We start from the raw sequence: 19,580 nt of genomic DNA, 5'->3' as shown, positions 1-19,580 counted from the left end.
TCTTTCATGGTCAACAGCTCTGAAGAGGTAGGAATAAAGTGAAGAGCTGTTTTTGTTGTGAGAAATCATGTCCGAAGCTGCAGATACAGGGCTGGAGTTCCAAAATATAAAAACCTTTCTGAATATCTGTACCAAGAGGCTCTGTCCAGCTTATCTCTGCTTTCCAGAAATCTTTTAATTTCTCAAATGTTTGTTTTTAAAAAGAATAATAATAAAAAAAGTAAACTGAGGAAAACTTCACATTTTGCTTCAGATCCAGGAGGAGCTGCAAGGAGCGGAAATAGAATGCTGTGCTCTGGGAGAATATATATATAGAAATGTGGATTAACGAATGCACAAAAACTCATAACAACCAACCCATAATCGTTCCTGTCAGGAAGTTTCCCCTATAGGCGTTTTGCAGAGCTCTCACAGCTGCATGCTGCCATCTGCTGGCCCAATGAGCACACTCCAACAGCAGCAAATCGATTATTTTATATATATAAACTGAGTAAAGAATTGCAATGAGAACGAGTGAAACAAGTGCTATAAATCACAGCAGTGTGCGTGTCAAAACGGGACGTGCAAAACAATTCTTACATTAGGGAGGAAATGCGGGGGGGAAATCTTTATAAGTTTCATTTCTTTGCTGATGTGCTGAGAACAGGAGAAAGATGCAGCGTAGCCCTCAAGGAAGATACTTGAGATAGAAACTTCTACAGATCAGAAAGCAACCGATGCTGGGGGCAAACGGGAATGTTGTGTAAATGTGTGAAGGGGATGTGGTGGAAAAAAGATGTTTGTAGTCCCTCTGAACCTACTGAACTTCACGCACTTGACTCAAGCAACATCTTATTACTTCAAATGCTCTCAGTCTCTCAGGGCAAGGTCTGCTAAGGATGGGTGCTTACGTATATGCAGCCAATACATCAGCTAGGGAGAATGCATAAGCAAGAATGCTTTTCTCAGTGCTTTTAACAAATCGCTCTGAGACCTGTTTTTAAATGCGTGACCTGCTTTCCCAGGCTGCTGTGCAACAAGTGAGGGTAAAGGAGGAAAAAGTTACTGTACTTCTGTGGAAGCTGCATGCTAAATGCTGTGAAGTTTTTTTTTTTGTTTTTTTTTTTTTTTACATGAGTGGAGAAATAACTCCATTTTTTCCTTCATACACAGAAAAAAGGAACATACTTGTTGCTTTATATGGCTGAATGTTGACCGGAAAGTAAAATTGCTTTGTTATGGCTCCCCTGATCATCTGCTGTTACTAACCTGGTGCATTTATGTTTGCAGAAGAAGTATCCCTCCCCAAACTGCAGATATGCCTAGAAGCCTATTAACTTCTTGATACAAATATTGGCACTCAAGGAGATAAATGCCAATAGCAGTCTGTGAGTCCTTGTTCCTATTTTGGGATCATACTTGAGAGTGTACAAACTGTGCTAGAAGAACAGGAAGAGGAGTGGGATTTACCTTTGTCCTGGGACATGTCCCAGAGTCATCCTCAGTGCATTTGTAACCATTGAGTGGGCTAACTCCCCTGCCTGCAATCCCTATAGATTTCCTTTTGATGGCTAAAGAATTAGGCTCATGTATATCTAAATGGTTGTGACTTGCTGCCTTCAGCCAGCACAGCTGCTTAAACTTCTGCAGTACAAAAAGACCAATAGCTTCTTATCAGGCTGCCACTTTGGATCCTGTTTTTCATCCCCATCAAATGTGCTGACTGTTGGTGTGTGCTGCATAAAGCTCATCTCTTTATTCGGACCCTCAGGATGGGGATGAGGGCATTTGAGTGCTACTGTTTTGGTTTTGTGTGAAGGCCAGAACTGGAAAGCACCTGTTTTCTGGGTCTGGATGGGCAGCAGTCCAAGCTGATGGAAATGTCACCAGCAGCTGATCTTGAAGCAAGGACTGTCAAGACACTTGTTTTACAGCCTTAATCCCATTCTTAGCACAAAACAAATAATGTTCTGGTACACTGAGCAGCAGAAAACCTGTTTTCTTTTTGTTGCTTGCTCTTGTTGAAACCTTATCAAATGCTGCTGCTTTCAGATTCCAAATTTATGTTTTGGTACAAGCATAAAATAGAGTCTCAACTCTGAGCCTGCCCTACACCCAAATCCAGATCTGACAGCCTCCTGAGACCACCTGCAATGAACAAAAATGGTAGGAGGGATGTGAGGAATGTACAAGCTTGTACTGAAATAACCTTCAGTTATCAGAGAGTAAATACAAAACCTTATAAGGATACACAATTTTATGAGTTTTCTGTAAGACTCAGCCAGCTACAGAAATGTATGGCTTTGTGTCCCCAGTCCTAAGTAATTTCAACACACCTTTTTTCAGGTTAGAACCTCTGCTCTCTCTTGTTCTAAATAGTCCTGAATTTTATTTTTTGTATATGTTCTCTTGGAAAAAATGAAGATGATGCAATGATGGTGGAAACATCTTATAAAGATGCCTGCATCCTGACTGATTTTTATAAGCAGTCTCTTTGGATACTTGGTTGGTAGAATCTATTTGGTAACACAAGTTCCTCTTAGGTTTTAATGATCAGGTTTTAAGCTGAGGGCTTGCCTGAATTATATGGCAGAAAATGTTACTGATAGAAGAGCTTACCAGACCTCTTTGGCTATGCTTTCTTTTCACTTAAAGACCTTGGTGTAAATCTTTTTAATGGTTTAGCTACAAAAAAAAAAAAAATTCAAATCTTTTCCCACTTCTTACCACTGCACTATCATCTGTGTAAATCATCTTGCTTACTCATTCTCTTAGCTACTTTAGATTGTTAGTCTTAATGACAGTATCGCTGTAGAAGTGGTGGAAAAAAGTATTTTAAACTGTCATTAGTCCATAAAACATTGGTTGCTTATACTAAGTGGGAATTCATCTTTTCTTTTTAAAAGAAGGGAGAGATCAGTCAGACCATCCCTACTTACTTGTGAACCCATGTGATAAAGCATGCTGCAGGGGGAAAATAGAACATCTAGCACTTACATGCCCACCTTCTAAACTTTGATACAGTTGGTCTTTAAGCTAAGAAATATGATTAATGAGTACTCAGGACTTTTTCATTACACCTTTCTTGTTTTTTACTCTAAAATCCGCAACACTCAAGAATGATTTTAGTGGTGTGAAGTTTGATTGCAGCCAACTTGGTTATCATTGCCATCCTTCAGCAGTTCCTGAAGTGTGAATGCCATGCTAATTGTAGTACTGAAAAAAAAAAAACACTTTTCATTCTCACATTTATTGAAAATGAATGGAAATACAGAAGATACAGCTTGTAGGAAGCTCTTCCAGGCTCAGTGTGGACACAGGGCAGAGACACCTTGCAGAAGCAATAGTTCTTTAGTTTAAATCTTTAACAATGCTTCTAATGAACCAGGAAGACTTCATTGGAATCTAGTGCTGTATTAATACGAATTTCAAAAACACTGCTTGCCAAACTTACTTAATATTGATACACTGACATTGCCAGATCTTTAAATATGCTGAAACAGCTTTTGCTGATTTTTTTTTTTTTTTTTTTTTTAAAGATGCATCATTCAACAGACAGAGCTTGAAATGCCAATACTTTATATCTTAATACTCTTGGAACTTAAAGGTGAATTCTGGATTGCTTGAAGAAAAAGTACTGCTCTGGCATCCAGGTGCCATTCTGAGCAGTTCTAAAACTTTGGAAGATCCAAAACACTGGATAGCTATATAAGGACATAGCTCATAAATCAGAAAGGCATGCCATCATCATTAATAAATACAAGTTGTTTTATGCATCTAAGTATTGGACTAGTAATGTATGTTCTTTTTAAAATAAATGTGTATGTAATTAATCTTAATTCCTGCCATTCTCTCAAGTGGCATCTCAGTTTACTTAGTGGCTTTCCCTACCCACACCTCCCTCTGTTTACAAACTTTAGCAAAAATGCTTCAGGCTGCTTTATTGTGCTTAGATTCAATGGAAACAGGTCATAATTTGAATGAGGGTCTGACTATTCTTTTTAATTGGGTGGAATATGGAAAATACACTGTATTTAGCCTATGATAGAGAATAGTCAAGTTGATTTTCAGAATGCTTTTGCACCTTGCTCACTTCCGGTGTGTTTGTGGAGCGGAGCAGCATGCTACTTTCTGTATGTGAACTTGCACTTCTGGTTTGTCACTTCTTACATAAAAATCGACTGACTTTAACTGGAGTAACCATCTATGCACAGAGATGAATAACACATCAACAACCTTGTTTAAAAATACATTGATTTGGTTGAATGCAGAAGTTTTTGAGCAGAAACTACGTGGTGTGCACTGTGCTGAAGAGTTCTCTCTTTCCCCAGTAACTCAGCTTCATAAAGCAAGGGGTAAACACTGGGTAAATATCTTCATTGAATTTCAACATGGGTTATAAACACTGATTTTTGAGGTCTTTGAACCCAGAAAATAATATATGCATTTCAGAATACTTTATCCCTAGCTTGCTTTATTTAGTGTTCTTGCAAATAGTTTATTATTGATTTTTTTTTTTGTGGTGTTTTTCTTATGAGATTTACTAGATATACCAGAGGTGTCATTTGTACAATTGCATTTTCTCTCACTGGTTCCCTTAGGACATCGTTATCCTCTGCTTATTCAAAGAAAAATGTGTTCTGCCTTCTCCTCTTTGGTTTTCTTCCATACTCTATTTCCATTTGAACACCAATGTTGGTTGGGGAATTCAGAATTAAAACTGCATTTCACATCCTCTTCCTTACCTGTTACAACTAATGCTGTTCTTGAGTGTTTAATAAAATGAAGTGGGAACGGATCCTGACAAAACAGTAAGGCCTTAGGTAGGGGGATGCCATTTGTAAGACCATGTAGCATATGAAACTATTCCTAAAGTCAAAGCAATTGATACTGAGACAGTCCTTGTCCTTGTAGTTCTTGTTATTCAATGAAAATTTAAGTCCTGCTGTAATTGCAAGCATGCAAAACCTCAGAAAAATGCAGTGCTGATTGAAGTTGAGGCATCATATAAAAGCAGTCTATCTGCTTTTTTTTTTTTTTGGTTTTAATTAGATTGTTTTTTAATGTAAACAAGATTTATTGGGATTTGGCTGTATACTGCCAGTCCATGAATGCACTATTGGGAGCACCACAGAGATTTAAGTGAGAAATACTTTCAGTAGATCCAGTCCCGTTGCTTTGCTTTTGTGTCATGTCAAAGCCCTAATGTCTATAGCTTCATTATGCATTGTGTTTGTATGAGCAGCTTAGTTAGGCTCCATCTGCTCAGCTCTGGTAGAGTCCAGGAGCTTGTGTAGGATTCAGTTACAGCGCTAGGAAAGTAGTGGGTAACTCCAGTACTGTGGCCAACGCTCCATTCTCTCTCTTCATAGCCCTGCAGATTATCTGGCATTAATACAAGCATTCACAGATGCATGTGGAATATCACAGAAAGCATGTTGGCTCCATGTTTGCCTTGCATATGCTCATTATCTTTCAAATAGATGCAGAGGTTTTCTTTTTTGTTCTGCCTCCTCCCCTCCCTTAATTGAGAAAGGTACAAGCATGACAAAATCTGTTTTGCTGCATGGGGCCATTAGTTTTGTTTCCGTTTATTTGTAACAAATAGAATCCTTCAGAGTGTGTTCTAAAGACTTGTATGACAGCATTTAAATACAAATGAATTTGATGTTTCCATATTATTCTATCCAACGCTTAAAAACATGAACAGTGTTTTCTTTTTTCCAAGCCTAAATTGGACAGCATGATTTTTTGAAAAACAAAACAAAAAAGCTAACAAAATAATCAGACTTTTCCTATTCAGGAAAGATGATTACTTGTGTATTGATTTGGTCATCCCATCTTCATTGGCAGTTTGAGGGTGGTTGTCTTGGTGAGCAACCATAGAGACTGATCGGCACGTCTCCATCTAGGGAGGTGACTTGGAACTGTAGAGGCAGGAGCTAAAAGATTCCCTTCTGAGTTATGTAGATCAAACACCTGAAACCAGACATTATAATATCATCTTTGCCAATTTTAGTCATGGTCAGATCAGCCTTAATTCATACTTACCCACAGTTTATAGCATTGCTGCTGCCCGTTTCCTTGTTCTTTATATGTATCACTGAGTGTTTCTGTTCTAAATTTTGCTGTGGATTCTCATTCAGTATGGTTTTTGATAGTTTTCACATTCTTCTCTTGAATCTGGAAATTGCATTTGATCCTGAATAGAAAAGGAAGCAGCTTTCTTTGCTGAACAGTCTTTTTTGTTGTTGTTGTTATTCCTTGTAGCCTCTGCATATTTATAACACCATTCTGGTGTGAGTTTAGCTCTGTGTGAAACTTTCTTATGAGCTTTTCATCTTCACTTGAAAGATAAGTGCCAAGTATGTTTGGAATTTTAAGACCTTCTAAACCTGAAAGACCTTTGGCCCAGTAGTTGATTGTACTTTCAAAGGGTTAAATCGCGCAGAAAATGTGCCAGGATGCGTTTATAAAATCAGTGATGATTTGAATGTATTTCAATATGTTTTATTATGTATGTTTTAAATACTCAGATCATGGAATTTTATATCATTCTTTTGCATTAGTATCCCTGATTGGCACAGCTGACAGGCAGCTGCTGAGCCCAGCTCTGGTTTGCGACTCTGCAACCTTTGCAGAAATGTCATGGTTGGATATGAGGTTTGGCTGTATTTACACTGATGCTAAAATTTCAGAGACCTTTCTTCCCCTGAAAGGAGGTGTGAATATCTCAAAGTGAGGCTGATTTTACTACTTCAGGCCATACTGCCATGTCTAAGCCTTCAGACAGTCTGAAGCAACTACTCAGTGCTGTCCTGGTTGCTACCAAGCTAACAATTGTGTTTTTTTTCTGATGTTTCAACTCATTCCTGAAGCGAGGAGGAAGCCAGTCCACCCTCCTCCCTGTGCCCCCCTGAAGGCCAGGACTGTCAGCAGAGACCACTCCTATGGTCCATAGGCTCATTCATATGGAACTGTAGGCACGTGAATGTCTGCTCTAGGGGAGAATCAGCAATACAAGCACCAGTTACCTGCTTTTGCCCCCTGGGTGTCGTGGTTTTGCCTGATAACACAGGGAGAGCCAGCAAAGCGTAGCTTTGCAGCACTCTGGGATGCAATCTAATTTTGGATGGTTCTGTGTACTGCTGCAGGGAGCTGCCGAGTTGTGCTATCACGAGCAGTATTGCTGTGTTTGAGGATGTGTTCAGATCCTGTTTAAACAATAATTAAACTTCATTTGTAAGGGATGGCTTAATGTGTGGGGAGACAGTGTAATCAAGGGCACGATTATTCACAAAATCAATAGAAGTTCTAATAATCTCATAAAGCACCATTTCATTTCTTTCGTAAAGCTGCTGGGTTTTTTGTATTTTCTTCTTGTGCAGGTCAGTTTAATTTTAGGTAATAAACACACTTGTACTGTAGCCTCCTATGGCCAATACATCACCTATTTATATAAACTACATTTGCACAGTCTATTTATAACGCTCCATACTTCAACAAATTGCTTGGCTATTGACCTCTGAGTCTCGTCTGTGTGCATTACTGACTAATAGCCAATTTGTTGTTCTAACCTGCTTGGTGCTCTGCATTTCTGATTGGGCCTACAGCCCCAGTAATCCAAATTTATTTTATTTAAAGATATAGAAGTATGCTTTCTGGAAGATTAGGCAGGTTTGTGTTGAGAAATGACAAATCATTGCAACGATTCTGAAGCGCCTAACAAATGTCAGCCTAAATATTACTGTTCTAATCTCCTGGGCCTTTTATAATGGTTAAATTTACTTCAGAACTGTAGAATTTCTGCCCAAATGAAAATCTAATCCAGGAAAGCTCTTAAATTAAAAATTAAGCCTCTGTAATTTCAGTGCAGTAGAACAGCTTACAGTTTCTCTTTGTGCATGAGCTAATGTCACCTAATTATCAGATACCTGTTGAAACTGGATTTAATCACCAAAAGTGAGTGCCTGAACTTATCAGACGTAATACAGAAATACTTTCAGGTCATCCATTTCCGTGAATACATTTCTTCCCATACACTTTCTAGATAGAAAAAGGCACAAAAATAGAAGAGAACAATGTGATTTCTGTATTTTAATTATGTACCCTCTTATAGAATGCAGCTGTAAACAAGGCTGAACATACGCAAATACATGTACATTTTAAACAAGTTATTAACCCCCCAATTATTTAGTGAGATGTGGGGGTATGAAGATGAGCAGAACACGTAGTCCAACTATAGCATAGGCTGTAGCACTGCTGTTACTGTCAGTCAGAAGTTTAAAATACTCCTGATCATAAGCCTTTCTGTCAGCAACCTCACATTAAATTCAGCAAAGCTCCTAATTAATAAAGAAATGTACACGTAGCTGGAGATTTGTTATCATACAAAGGACTTCAGCTAAATCTCGCATTAATTTCATTTAGAGATGAACACAAAGAAGCTGCAACATAGTGTTAATGATGATAATACGGAACTCTGAAATTATTTCTTTTGGCAGTGTTTAAAAAAAATTCATTGCCACAGGAAAAAAAAAAAAAAGCAAAAAAACAACAGACCTGGAGGCATTTTTTTTTTTTTTTAAGCTAGAGTAATAGCAAGTATTCAAAATTCATCTGCAGGGGGCTCAGGCACCTCAGAATACTGAATTGTTCAATTTCCTCTCAGTTACTGCATTACAGCGCTCAAGGCCACTTCTGTACTTATTTATCATGCTTGTAAGCACCTAAAGCTTGACTTTTTTTTTTCTTGCTCACTGTGCAGCACATGCAAACATCACTGTGAAAAGGTCCATAATGGGATTCTAAAGCTTAGTAAACACAGTACTTGATCAGAGTCATGAGAATTGTAGCCATACCGTTGTATACAGTTGAAACAAGAGCTTTGCTTTACGTCAATTTTCCTAGGTGATGCAGAGTTGCTAGAAATTGAAACCTGTCTGTATACCTGGAGGCAAACTGAGCCATGAGCATCCTTGCTGCTGCTTAAAATGGGAACACAGTGGGCAAAAGGGAGTACCAATCCTCAAAGAAATAGGACTTGGACATTTTCTGATGCAATACTCAATTCTACACAGCTGACTGGCTTGTCAGGGATTTGTTTCTTTGCGTGTGTTTGTCCTTGTTTGCCTTACTTTGACCACTTTCTCAGTTTGGAGTATGCAAAGATGGTCTCTTGTGCTTCTGTTCATTTCAGCATTGGGCAATTGTAGTGAATTTCAGGTCTAGAAATGCACTTGGAATGCGTTAGGGTGTATGCAGATGTTGTATGTTTCTACATATTATTTTCAACCCGTGTTGGCGTACTAGAATTTTTCTTGTCTTCAGAGACCTGGATCTTATTGAAATTCAGATGGATTTGGGCACTGGCAGGCAAGTTCTGGTTTTGAAGCTGTTGACCCAGTTCTAAGTTTGTGGCAATGATTAGTAAGTGGTAGCAGAGCTGCCAAAAGTAATTGCATCCTTACCACCACAACTAGAAGTCAGGAACTGCTATTGATCTTGTATAAGATTGTGTACCACTCCAGGAATCTCCCAGGTTTATCTCATTCTGATGGCAGAGACAGGTACTTTCAGCAATTGGAGCCAGTGAGCAACAATCACTAAATCACTGGTGCAGGAATTGGCCAATCTTGTAATTCAACAGCCTTATGAAAGAGAACAGGGTAACAAAATGAAGTTATTAGCCTTTCAGAAGCAAATGGTAACTAAACCACAGTACAAGATCACTAACTGTAATTAAAAAAAAAAAAAAGCCACAAAAAATAATAGTGGTGATACTTAATTTACGCCGTGGCTACTTTTGGACCCTTTCATGCTCTTCGAGGCTGTAAGACTTTCAAATCCATGATGGATATGAGAACGTGCCTTTTTATGTAGTTTTAATTTAACAGCTTAACCAGCTTTATTAAAGCATTGTGAAGGTTGTGATGTTTTCCTGGTGGTACTGACTGAAGTCATTTCTGCTCTTGATTTCCCATGCTGGGGAAAGCTGTGCTACCCGTGTATGTGCAAACACACTGAGATGGTGGAGGGGAAATGGAGTTTCTGCACAGAGGAGGATCTACTCATCTGTAATATGCTAGTGACAGCTCAAATGTGCCAATCAGTAGATTGTCTCTTGTAATTAAGTGCATTGCAATGGTACAATGTTTACTGCAATGTAAAGGCACACCATAACATGCATTTTTATTTCTGCTTTATTCAGTTACAGATGTTAAAATAGCAGTAACACGTTTAATGTAGCAGAAAAGCAGTCTTTTTTTTTGCCTGATTCAAGCTGCATCCAGCTGCATATTGCTCAGCACAAGTGTGCTGTGGTTGCTTTTGTTGGTTGTTTCTCTTTGAGTCTCTCTTACTGGTAGCTACTGGTGCTGCATCCTGGCCTAAGCTTGGCTACTCCAGGGCTGGTGCTCAGCCAGCACAGTTATGGAGCTAGAAACAGCCTCTCTCATCAGCCAGAAACCCTTGCTTACTCTGTTATCTTTCACTGCATCTTTTATTAAAGGCTGTCTCTGATTTTCTTTGAGCAGTATGGCAAATAAAAAAAATTATTGCAGTGGTAGCAGTGCAGCACACATTGGGATATTTCTGCTCTGCATCTTAGCTCCTGTTTCCCACATACACATCAGGTTATGTCCCATACTGTGATGCCAAAATTTTCCATTGTGCATTTCTGATGTGGTAATTACTGTATCTGTTTATTTAGCGCTTTCAATCACTGGCAGCATAATGTTCTTTTAACCATTACACTTGAAAATATCAGGGCTTCATAACTTCTTTATTTAATACAACTGCAGATGTCTTTGGTCTCTTGTACGTAAGTCACAGATCTTCTGTGATTCTGGCTCACCGTGATCCAGTTTGGTGTTGACTGTCTCAAGTCCTGTAGTTTCACTTGCACACAACAGTTATGACTACATTTCTCTACATGTAGTACTCCTTCAAGTTACGCTTTTAGTGGATTTTCCACCCATCCAGCATTCAGCTGGAGCTTTTTTTAACATTCTAGTAGTTGTAAAAAATAGCACCTAAAGAGGTCTTGATGAAATATGCATCCTGTATAATGTTTACTGTTCTTGGGAAGATTTGTCATGATGTTGCGTATCAGATACCTAAAAAATGTTCTGCTTGCCACTCTCCATCACTTATCTGTGCAGTTAATAGTTTCTTGTAGTACTGTGTGTTTCGTCATCAATCTGCAACCTTTAAAGAACATTTCTCCTTTTATTTTTATTTTTCCATTTTAGCATAAGTTTGAGTCCTACCTTGCAAATTTTTTTACCTGTAAATTTAAATCTTAACCCATTATCCAAACAAATAAGCTCAGAATGGATCTGAGAGGACCTAATTGTACAAATAGAATCCTACCTATTCTTGGAAGTCTCTTTTAGACATGCGTTCCTCCTTTCTCCAAGAATCTTATTTGCTGACATGGATGCCTAGAATGTCCCTTGTTTTCATCAGGATTAACAGACCCTGGCATTGCCCACGTGCATGGGAGGTAATTTTTTTTTCTTCCCCTGAAGTTGTTGCATTTATGAAGCTTTTCTTATTGTTCTGGTCTTTAGCTCTCTTTGAGAGAGCCATAAGCTCATTATTTCATTGTATCATAGAAAAAAATTACATTAAAGGAACATCTTGAGTTATTCAGTCCATCTTCTGCTTTCAAAGAAAGGCTGACATTAAAGTGAGGCTGAGCTGCTCAGGCCCCTGCTCTGCCATGTGCTGAAATACCCATGCAGCCTTCCTGGCATGCCTCTTTCAGTGCCTAACAGTGAGGAATGCTTTTTCCTTTAGTCAAACCCATGTTTCCCTTATTGTGGTTTGTGCTGATTATTACTTTCCTTCCATTATACACCTCTCTGAACAGCCTGAATCCACTTTCCCCTTTAGTTATTTCAAGCCAGCAACTGGATTTCTGCCTGGTTTGCTTTCTTGTCTCCATTGTAGCTGTTCCCATGGCCCCAGGAATCTTGCATCTCAGCGTTGCTGTTATCCAGCAGCTCTCTGCCTCTTGCCTTTGTTTTTTCTCTTTTAATCTAAAGGATTAATTTAATTGAGAATATACAGTGAGATGATCCTCCTACTCATTTTTTTTTTTTTTTTTTTTTTTTTTACTGTTTAGTGAAGATGTTATCCTCCTCTTTTTCTGCTCTCTTTTTCTCCTGATGCAGTTTTGGTATTTTAGATAAAAATGACCTCTGTGACTGTTTTCTCAGCTTACTTATTTGGGGACTTTATTACATTTTGCTGCTTTTCATACCAAAGACATTATTTCCCTAGGAAAACTGAGCTTCACAATACCCTTTCAGGATAGAGCACAGCTGTCTGATCTTATCTGATCCAGACAGATGCCAACCCTTTCTGCCAAGCACAATTCTCTTCCTGAAAGAAATACCTTTTTCTGTAATCCATGCAGTTAAAAAAGTGATCTGCATACATATGTTTGTAAAGTGGGGTTTATTTTAATAAGGCAAAGGAAAAGCAATCAGATGTTAGAGAGTTGCCATAACAAATAGAACTACTTCTATCACTTACTTCATCACCCATTTCAGTGTAATTGTCTTATTTATACTGGCTTCTCCCTTGGAAGAATGCATAGCAATTTCCAAATGTTTAATTAAAACCTAACAACTCTAGTGTGATGTCACATAGTGTATGAATGAGAGAAGATAAGGCCCTTTCAAGCAATTGGTATCTAAATGTTTTGTTATACTCCTGTATAACTGTTTTAACTGGCACTAAAGCTGGGGATGCTCCTTTTTGTTGCCTTATAGTTCACTTGTGTCAGGATGTCAAATCCTTCTGAGAGCTAGGTTAGGCTTTTTTGTTTGTCTTAAATGCAAATCATGATTTATCTCACTTGGATTCAGGGAGGGTGCACAAAAATGTCTAGTGATGCTATGGAGAAGCTACTACCTTAGATGGGTGTTCTGCTGGGGAAAACACACATCAATCCCAGTGTTCAATTAGGCATAATTTAGCTACCTAATTTTGCAGCGCTAGGACCATAAAAACCTAAGCATTCATTAAAACCACCACAAAAAATCCTTGGCTGACTAGCTTGTGCCCAACTTCTCTGCAGTCACAGAAACAGCAAATGGCTTGGTTTGGAAGGGACCTTAAAGATCATCCATATCTAACCCCTTGCTGTGGGCTGGTTGCCTCTCACCAGCTCAGGCTGTACAGGGCTCCATCCAACCTGGCCTCGAGCACCTCCAGGGATAGGGCACACAGCCTCTCTGAGCAAGTTGTTCCAGTGCCTCGCCACCCTCTGTGTAAAGAATTCCCTTCAAGTACTGGAATGTCTCATAAGGTTTCCTCAAATTCTTCTCCAAGCTAAACAAATCCAACTCCCTCAACCTTTCTTTCAAGAAGAGGTTCTCCAGCCCTTTGATCATCTTCATGGCCTCCCGGACCTGCTCTGAGAGTTCTGCATTGTTGATGTGTTGAGGACCCCGAGTATGGATGAAGTACTCCAGATGAAGCCTTACAAGAGCAGAGTGGGGGGGGGGGGGGGGGATGATCACCTACCTTGCCCTGCTGGCCATCCCTCTTTTGATGCAGAAGTCCTTGCAGAACTCAGTACCAAACTTGGGAGTCTCAAGGTAGCCACCAAATATGCTTCATATGCACCACTAGCAGAATGAGGGGGAGGTACAGCCTTTCAGTGACTAATAAGGGTAGCTCTTGACCTGGACTAGAATCAGGATTTCTCTGGGCACTGCAGTGAATATCCTACTCAACGGGCAGCTCTTCATCATCTATGCCCTGTCTTGCTCCTCCTTCCTCTCCTGAGGAAGCTTCTATTCATTACTGTGCCACTTCAAAAATGGTGAGGATTTTCAAGGTTTCTGCACCTCTGTATTATATTCTAACAGTTAAAGGATTTCATTTCAAATATGATAGTGGGCTGTCTGCCTGTGTATGTATACCCAAACTTTGAGGATGTTTGAAGAAATGCATTCAGAGCAGCCAAATCAGTTCTCAGTATTAAGTCAGTTTTTTTCCTTAGATTTCCCAGAGCTGCTTTTTTTCTCCTCCACTATTAGTTTTCTCTTCCCCCCCTACAAACCTTCATGCTGATTCTTTAGAAGCACATTTCTTAAACCTTCAAAAGACTCCAGGTATAATATGTATCCCAGATCCTTTGGTTTGGCAGTATGCTGTCTGTTTTAGCTAATTGTTTTATGTTAGCCTTATATGATCCACTGTCATTGGCTACCACTCAGGTAGGTGGTACTTCTCTCTTTTGAAAAGTGTTAATTAGATAACTGGCTTAGGCTTTGTATCATTCTTTGTGACATTCTTTGAATGTACCATCTCATAATGCAACAGGCCAAAATTGCAGAGAATAGATTTTCTTTTTTGGTGGGATTTAGCTGAAAGTCTGCTGTGTGTTCTTCCAATGCATCTGTGATACCTGGTGGCCTTATAACATCAAAGAATTGTCTCATTCTCAGTGAATACTTCTTTGCTCTTCTACTGACTTCTGTGTAAGGACTCACGTAGGCTCATATGGTGTATGTATAAGGGAGGAATACATGACATAAGATTAAAAGTGGTGATTGCTATTTGCCTTTCAGAAATGGCTACAAATGTTTGTTGTATTATTTGTGGGAATCGCTGACCAGGTTTTTTTTAAAGGGTAAATTCAGCACTGTTAAGGTGGTCATTTGACTATTAATTTCCCCCTGTATTTGGCATTTAAGGTGTTGTGCAGTCCCTGATTTTGTTCCTTTTTCTTAGCTGTTGGCATACCTTCCTTCTCCATTGCAAATGCATGCCAACAAGAGTGGAAGTAAAGAAGCATAGCTTGTAAACCAATCCCTGCAGCCTAGTCAAAGCGTCTAGGATGCATCTTAAAGGCTATGTTAGAAATACAAAGCAGAATGTGCAAAGCTCTGTTAGGGAGAGTAGATACAGGAGGGAGAATTGGCTGTTCATTGGCCAGCTTGGTGTCAGCATGGCTTCTCAGTGCTAAGTATTGGGAAACGTTACAGGGTAGGAATGCTGTCTCCAAAGAACAACTGGTCCATTGTTGGTGGGTTGCAAGTTTTTTTAAGGCCTGTTGCAAGTCTTACTGTTATGTCTGCATGTTGCTAAAATTATGGTATGGATGAATCTGAAAAATGTTGGGAGAATACTTAAAGCTTTACTGAGATGGGTGTAGAAGAGAACTACCACTGCAATAGTCAAATTGTATTCTTTAAATTAGTAACAAAAATGCTGTTTACTTTAGCAAGTGAGCATATTTTGCACACAAATATAGGCATTTGTAAAGAAGCAGACTTCTCGAGAAGTTATCAGAAAGAAAACTTCTGTTTTGAAGTACAGAATTGAAAACAGTAGCAAACATAAATGCATTCCTTTACATTATGACTAATCCATAGATAACCAAGTGCTATGTTCAAATAGTTATTTAAACTTAACCAGTACAATCAAATGTGCTTTATTCATTTTGCTTGATGCTGTTCTTGTATTGTAACAAGCAGGCTAAGTACAGTGATTTGCACAAAGTACTGTGCTTGGAATATTTTGACAGTTAATAGGATCTAAGATCAAATGGTGTATATACATCTCCCACTTCTACTCATGTATCATGTAAATTGAATAGCTGTGTGTATGCAAGATAACAGACAGCACTGGCATTAGGCATGTTTCTGTTCTAATAGAACAGAGTGTACCTACAAATAGGTAGGAAAACAAGATTTGGTAAAACAAGCAGATGCTCAGCAGGTCTGGAAAAGCTCCAGTCATCCCAATGCCTGGTAAAGGACTTGCTCTTAAACTCCCAAGTTTCACAGTTTTGTCTCATAAATGCGTATTTGTGCATGCTATGAACAATGCCTCTCTACCAAATGGTTAAAATAATAGAAGTGATAAGATAGATGAATTCATACAGTAAACTCAAAAAAAAAAAAAAAAATTAATGATAACTGACCTGGTGCTTACTCTCTTTAGAGATGAACATTGAGAACTCAGTTCATCTGTCTAAAAATTAAACTCTTTCCCTGGTTTTATTAGGGGCGTATAGGATTTACATGATGTATAGCAGCTCGCTTCTCTAGCTCTCCTTGCTCCTGGAGACAGAGGGGTTTTAAATTACAAACAACTTTCAGGAAAGGTGAGGAACTGTCCCTATTTATGTACAAATGCACAGCATTCAGTCTGTGTATGTGTGGGCTTAAGGTCTGTTCCTCAGAAATTATGATCATAATTGTTTTGGATAAGTATTATCTGTCTATACCATGAATATTTGGGCCACAGTACTCTGGGGCCCAATTTCTGCCACATGCGATCAGTGTTACTGAAACTCCAATATTATTTAGTAATTGAAACCCTGAGCATAATACTGAAATCTTCAAGTCCAGCTGAACTCAACTGTTCATCCTGAGTAAAGAGAGAAGAATTTAAAGCTACACAGAGCTGCCTTAAGCAGGAGATATGGCCAAGTCGTACCAGCCTGCTCCTGTTTTTGTTACTGAAAAAATATTCTGTGTAAATCTCCTGTAAATGAGATTTCATCTTCCTAGTTTTATAGTGGGGAAAAAAGTCAAATTCCTGTGGAGTTGTGCAAATGATTCACAACTTCCAAGCAATGAGCTCTCAACTAATATTACAGTGAAAAGGTAAACCTCATTTTCTTTATGCTTTTAATAGCTGTAGAGGTGGCAAATGCAATGTATTTTAATAGCCCAAGAGGCACTTCTGTAACTACAGTGACATCACAACACTGCAAAATTCAGAGCATAATCAATACAAAATTTACCCAAAATTGTTTGAAATTGCATTACTTCTTTCATTTCAGTATATTATGTTGAATTATACAACTAAATGAATAGTGTTGGCTGCTAAGCAACTCTGATACTTTGGTTTAATGGATGTAGAACTTGCTCTATGATATGGTTCACTTGTAAAGTAAGGAAGTTTTTAACAGACAAACTTCTTCAAGCCTACAAAAAGAAAGTCATGTTTGGAAGATGTGTTTGTAGAAATCTATACCTGCACACACACTGACACAATACCAAAAATGAGAAAGCACTCTGCATAAGGAGTTTGAGCTTGAAGAATCAATGCCAAAGCAAAACAAAAATAATAATCTTGCAGCAATTTGAAAGAAAAGTAATGATGGAAAATGTCTAAAGCCATTAAGTTCTTCTCAATCCACAAAAATACAGCATGTAGCTTCCAGTAGGTGAGTAGGGTGTGGGCTCACTGAAACTTCAGTAGCTTCAGTATTTTCCTCAACTTGGATTTTTAAGAAATGTAGTGCAGATTTTCTAGGTACTGTGTTGTTTTTTCTCTTTTCTTAGTGTCAAAATAAGGCAGTGTGCGTTGGGGAGGTGAGGAAAAAAAACTGAAACAGTGCTTTTGCACAAGCAATACACCAAGATGTTCTTGCTAAAAGTTCTTTATGATATATGCCAGAATTGGCTTTGTGCTTTGAATCTCCCCCGAGCCTCCTCTCCTCCAGACCAAACAACCCCAGATCCTCCAGCTGCTCCCCATAGGTCTGTGCTTCAGACCCTTCGCAGTGCAGATCCTCAAATTTGGCTGTGGAGGAGAACTGAACAACTGGCATAGGGGAGGCGAAAAGGGCAGTTGTTTTTGGAGCACTTCTCAGTTGGTACTGTTAGAAGCTTTTAAAGAATAGAAAGTAATTCACAAAGTAGAAAGAATAACAAAGGGCTAACTAAATATGTGAGGCCTTGGGCAACCTGCTCTAGTTGTGGTGTCCCTGTTGATCGCAGGGTAGTTGGAATAGATGGCCTTCAGAGGTTCCTCTCAACTCTAAGGGTTCTATGATTGTGTATATAACTATGTTAAAGACAGCAGCTATATTTTCAGTCCGCCACTAGTGGGCCTTATATGTCTAGCTTACCACTTTATTCATGGACAAAAACCATCCCATGCACATCTGCTTTTTAGTTTTGTTAAAAAGCAAGCTCACAGTATGTAAGCTAATAAATGGCAGGGAGACAGGTGATACCAGTGTTGTACAGGCACAACATAGGAACTGCCTGGGTGATGGGTAATTTTAGAGAGCCCTTGGGAACCCCCCTCTATCGCACAGTTGCTGCCAGTCATACCAATACCCGTTGCTATTAGGAGGGCTGGGGGGGAGCTGCTCTGTTAAGAAGGGAAAAGCATCACGTGCTGCCGGGCTGGGACACGAAGTGCTGGCTATGGGAGCTTCCCACACACCAAAGCAACCTTTCCCTGGGGCTGCTGATGAGGTCGTGCAGAGGAGTGGGCGGCCTCGTGTCAGCCCCTGCCGGCGGTGCGTGGGGCGGGTCAGGTTCCACCATGTGACACAGGTTGGGGAGGCAGTGGGGCCGCCGGGATGCTCAGGTTTAACGTTTCTTGTGCGAAAATAGCTGCTGTGCCAGGTGCAAGCGTGTCCGTAGGGTTCGGTTTCATCCTCACGGTGCCCACGAACAAACCAGCAGAGGCGCAAACCGAAGCGTGAGGGCTGAAGAAGTAACTGTCGGAGGGCGCTGCAGGATCCTGCTTCCCTCCGCCGCGAGCTTCTCGGTCTGCAGCTCACACCGTCAGCGGCCCCTCAGCCTCTCGGTGCTGCGGGAGGGAGAGCAGGGCAGGTTAGAGGCAGCCCCCCCAAGCCCCTTAAAGCCCGGCTGCCCGCCCATCCCCGCCGGCCCTCACCCGCTTGCGCTGCTCGCTGAGGCAGAAGGTGCAGATGGGGCGCTGCGGGCAGGGCTGCGGGGCGGCGGGGCTCTGCAGTCGCAGCACGTTGGCCAGGTGCGAGATGTAGCTGGAAGCCAGGCGCAGCGTCTCCACTTTGGACAGCTTGCGGTCTGCCGGCTCGGTGGGGATGAGCGTCCGCAGGGCGCCGAAAGCTGTGTTGACGCTATGCGTGCGGTCCCGCTCCCGGGCGTTAGCCGCCGCCCGCTGCCTGCCACCTCCCTCCCTCCGCCTCCTCCGCCTCCCGCCGTTCCCGACCGGTGGTCGCCCCGCGGTTCCGCCGCCGTCTCCCGCCCGTTGCTGCCCGGCGCCCGCCGCCCCGTCGGCGGCCTTCATGCTTCCTGCCTCCGCGCCGCCGCCCCATGACTTTTATGCGCGCCGGGTGCTCGCTCCGCGTGCTGCCGCTGCCCGCGGCCGGGGGCTGCCGCACCTGTCACAGCGGCCCGGCGACGGCTCCCGGGGTGAGAAAGCGACGCTGCGCCGCAACCCGGAGCCCAGGGGGTGCGGGAGGACGAGCGGCTGCTCCCCGGGCTGCGCCCCTGCCGTGTCCCACGATAGGGGGTGATAACGGCAGCGAGCGGGTCACATCTCCTTCCCCGGCAGCCGCCGTGCCTACACGCAAATCCAATTTCTTATTCTGTTTCTAATGTGTGCCTCCCTCAACCATTTTATTTATTAAAAGGTCATCGTGAGCACTAGTTTATTACCACCTCTCTTTTCCATATGAGTTTGACAAGCCTGTCTGCACTCGCCAACTCGGCAAAGGTCACGCTGCAGGTTTTCTGGAATGAATAATCTCTACCTGATTAAGTGTCCTCAACGGACTGCTGAATGCTGTCCCAGAAGCCTGTTTGTGGCAGTGGTGTTGTCTAAATGCGAGTCCTTCTCGA

General features: G+C 40.9%; 1 protein-coding gene and 1 long non-coding RNA gene across 2 annotated transcripts in view; one reads left to right on the top strand and one right to left on the bottom strand.

The window, feature by feature from the left end:
• Nucleotides 1-19,580, top strand: part of LOC128077361 (uncharacterized) — a 189,300-nt gene that overhangs the window by 7,363 nt on the left and 162,357 nt on the right. The gene's annotated exons all lie outside the window — the stretch shown is intronic.
• LOC128077360 (transcription factor 15-like) lies at nt 15,262-19,339 on the bottom strand. Its single transcript, XM_052676481.1, has 2 exons — nt 18,652-19,339; nt 15,262-18,564 (listed from the first exon to the last, which is right to left on the bottom strand). Exons 1-2 carry the CDS (start codon nt 19,024-19,026, stop codon nt 18,532-18,534), a joined length of 408 nt encoding a protein of 135 aa, XP_052532441.1. The 5' UTR covers nt 19,027-19,339; the 3' UTR covers nt 15,262-18,531.

This window comes from Tympanuchus pallidicinctus, unplaced genomic scaffold (assembly GCF_026119805.1).
Source record: "Tympanuchus pallidicinctus isolate F22 unplaced genomic scaffold, pur_lepc_1.0 scaffold15, whole genome shotgun sequence".
NCBI classification, from domain to species: domain Eukaryota; kingdom Metazoa; phylum Chordata; class Aves; order Galliformes; family Phasianidae; genus Tympanuchus; species Tympanuchus pallidicinctus.
The sequence above is the reverse complement of the archived record's forward strand: the minus strand, read 5'-3'. Positions and strand labels throughout refer to the sequence as shown.

Excerpts from the sequence above, each read along its gene's own strand:
- LOC128077360 (XM_052676481.1), bottom strand. The coding sequence starts at position 19,026 with ATGAAGGCCGCCGACGGGGCGGCGGGCGCCGGGCAGCAACGGGCGGGA. Across the intron at positions 18,565-18,651 it reads TCAGCGAGCAGCGCAAGCGG|CACCGAGAGGCTGAGGGGCC; the intron begins GTGAGGGCCGGC and ends TCCCTCCCGCAG.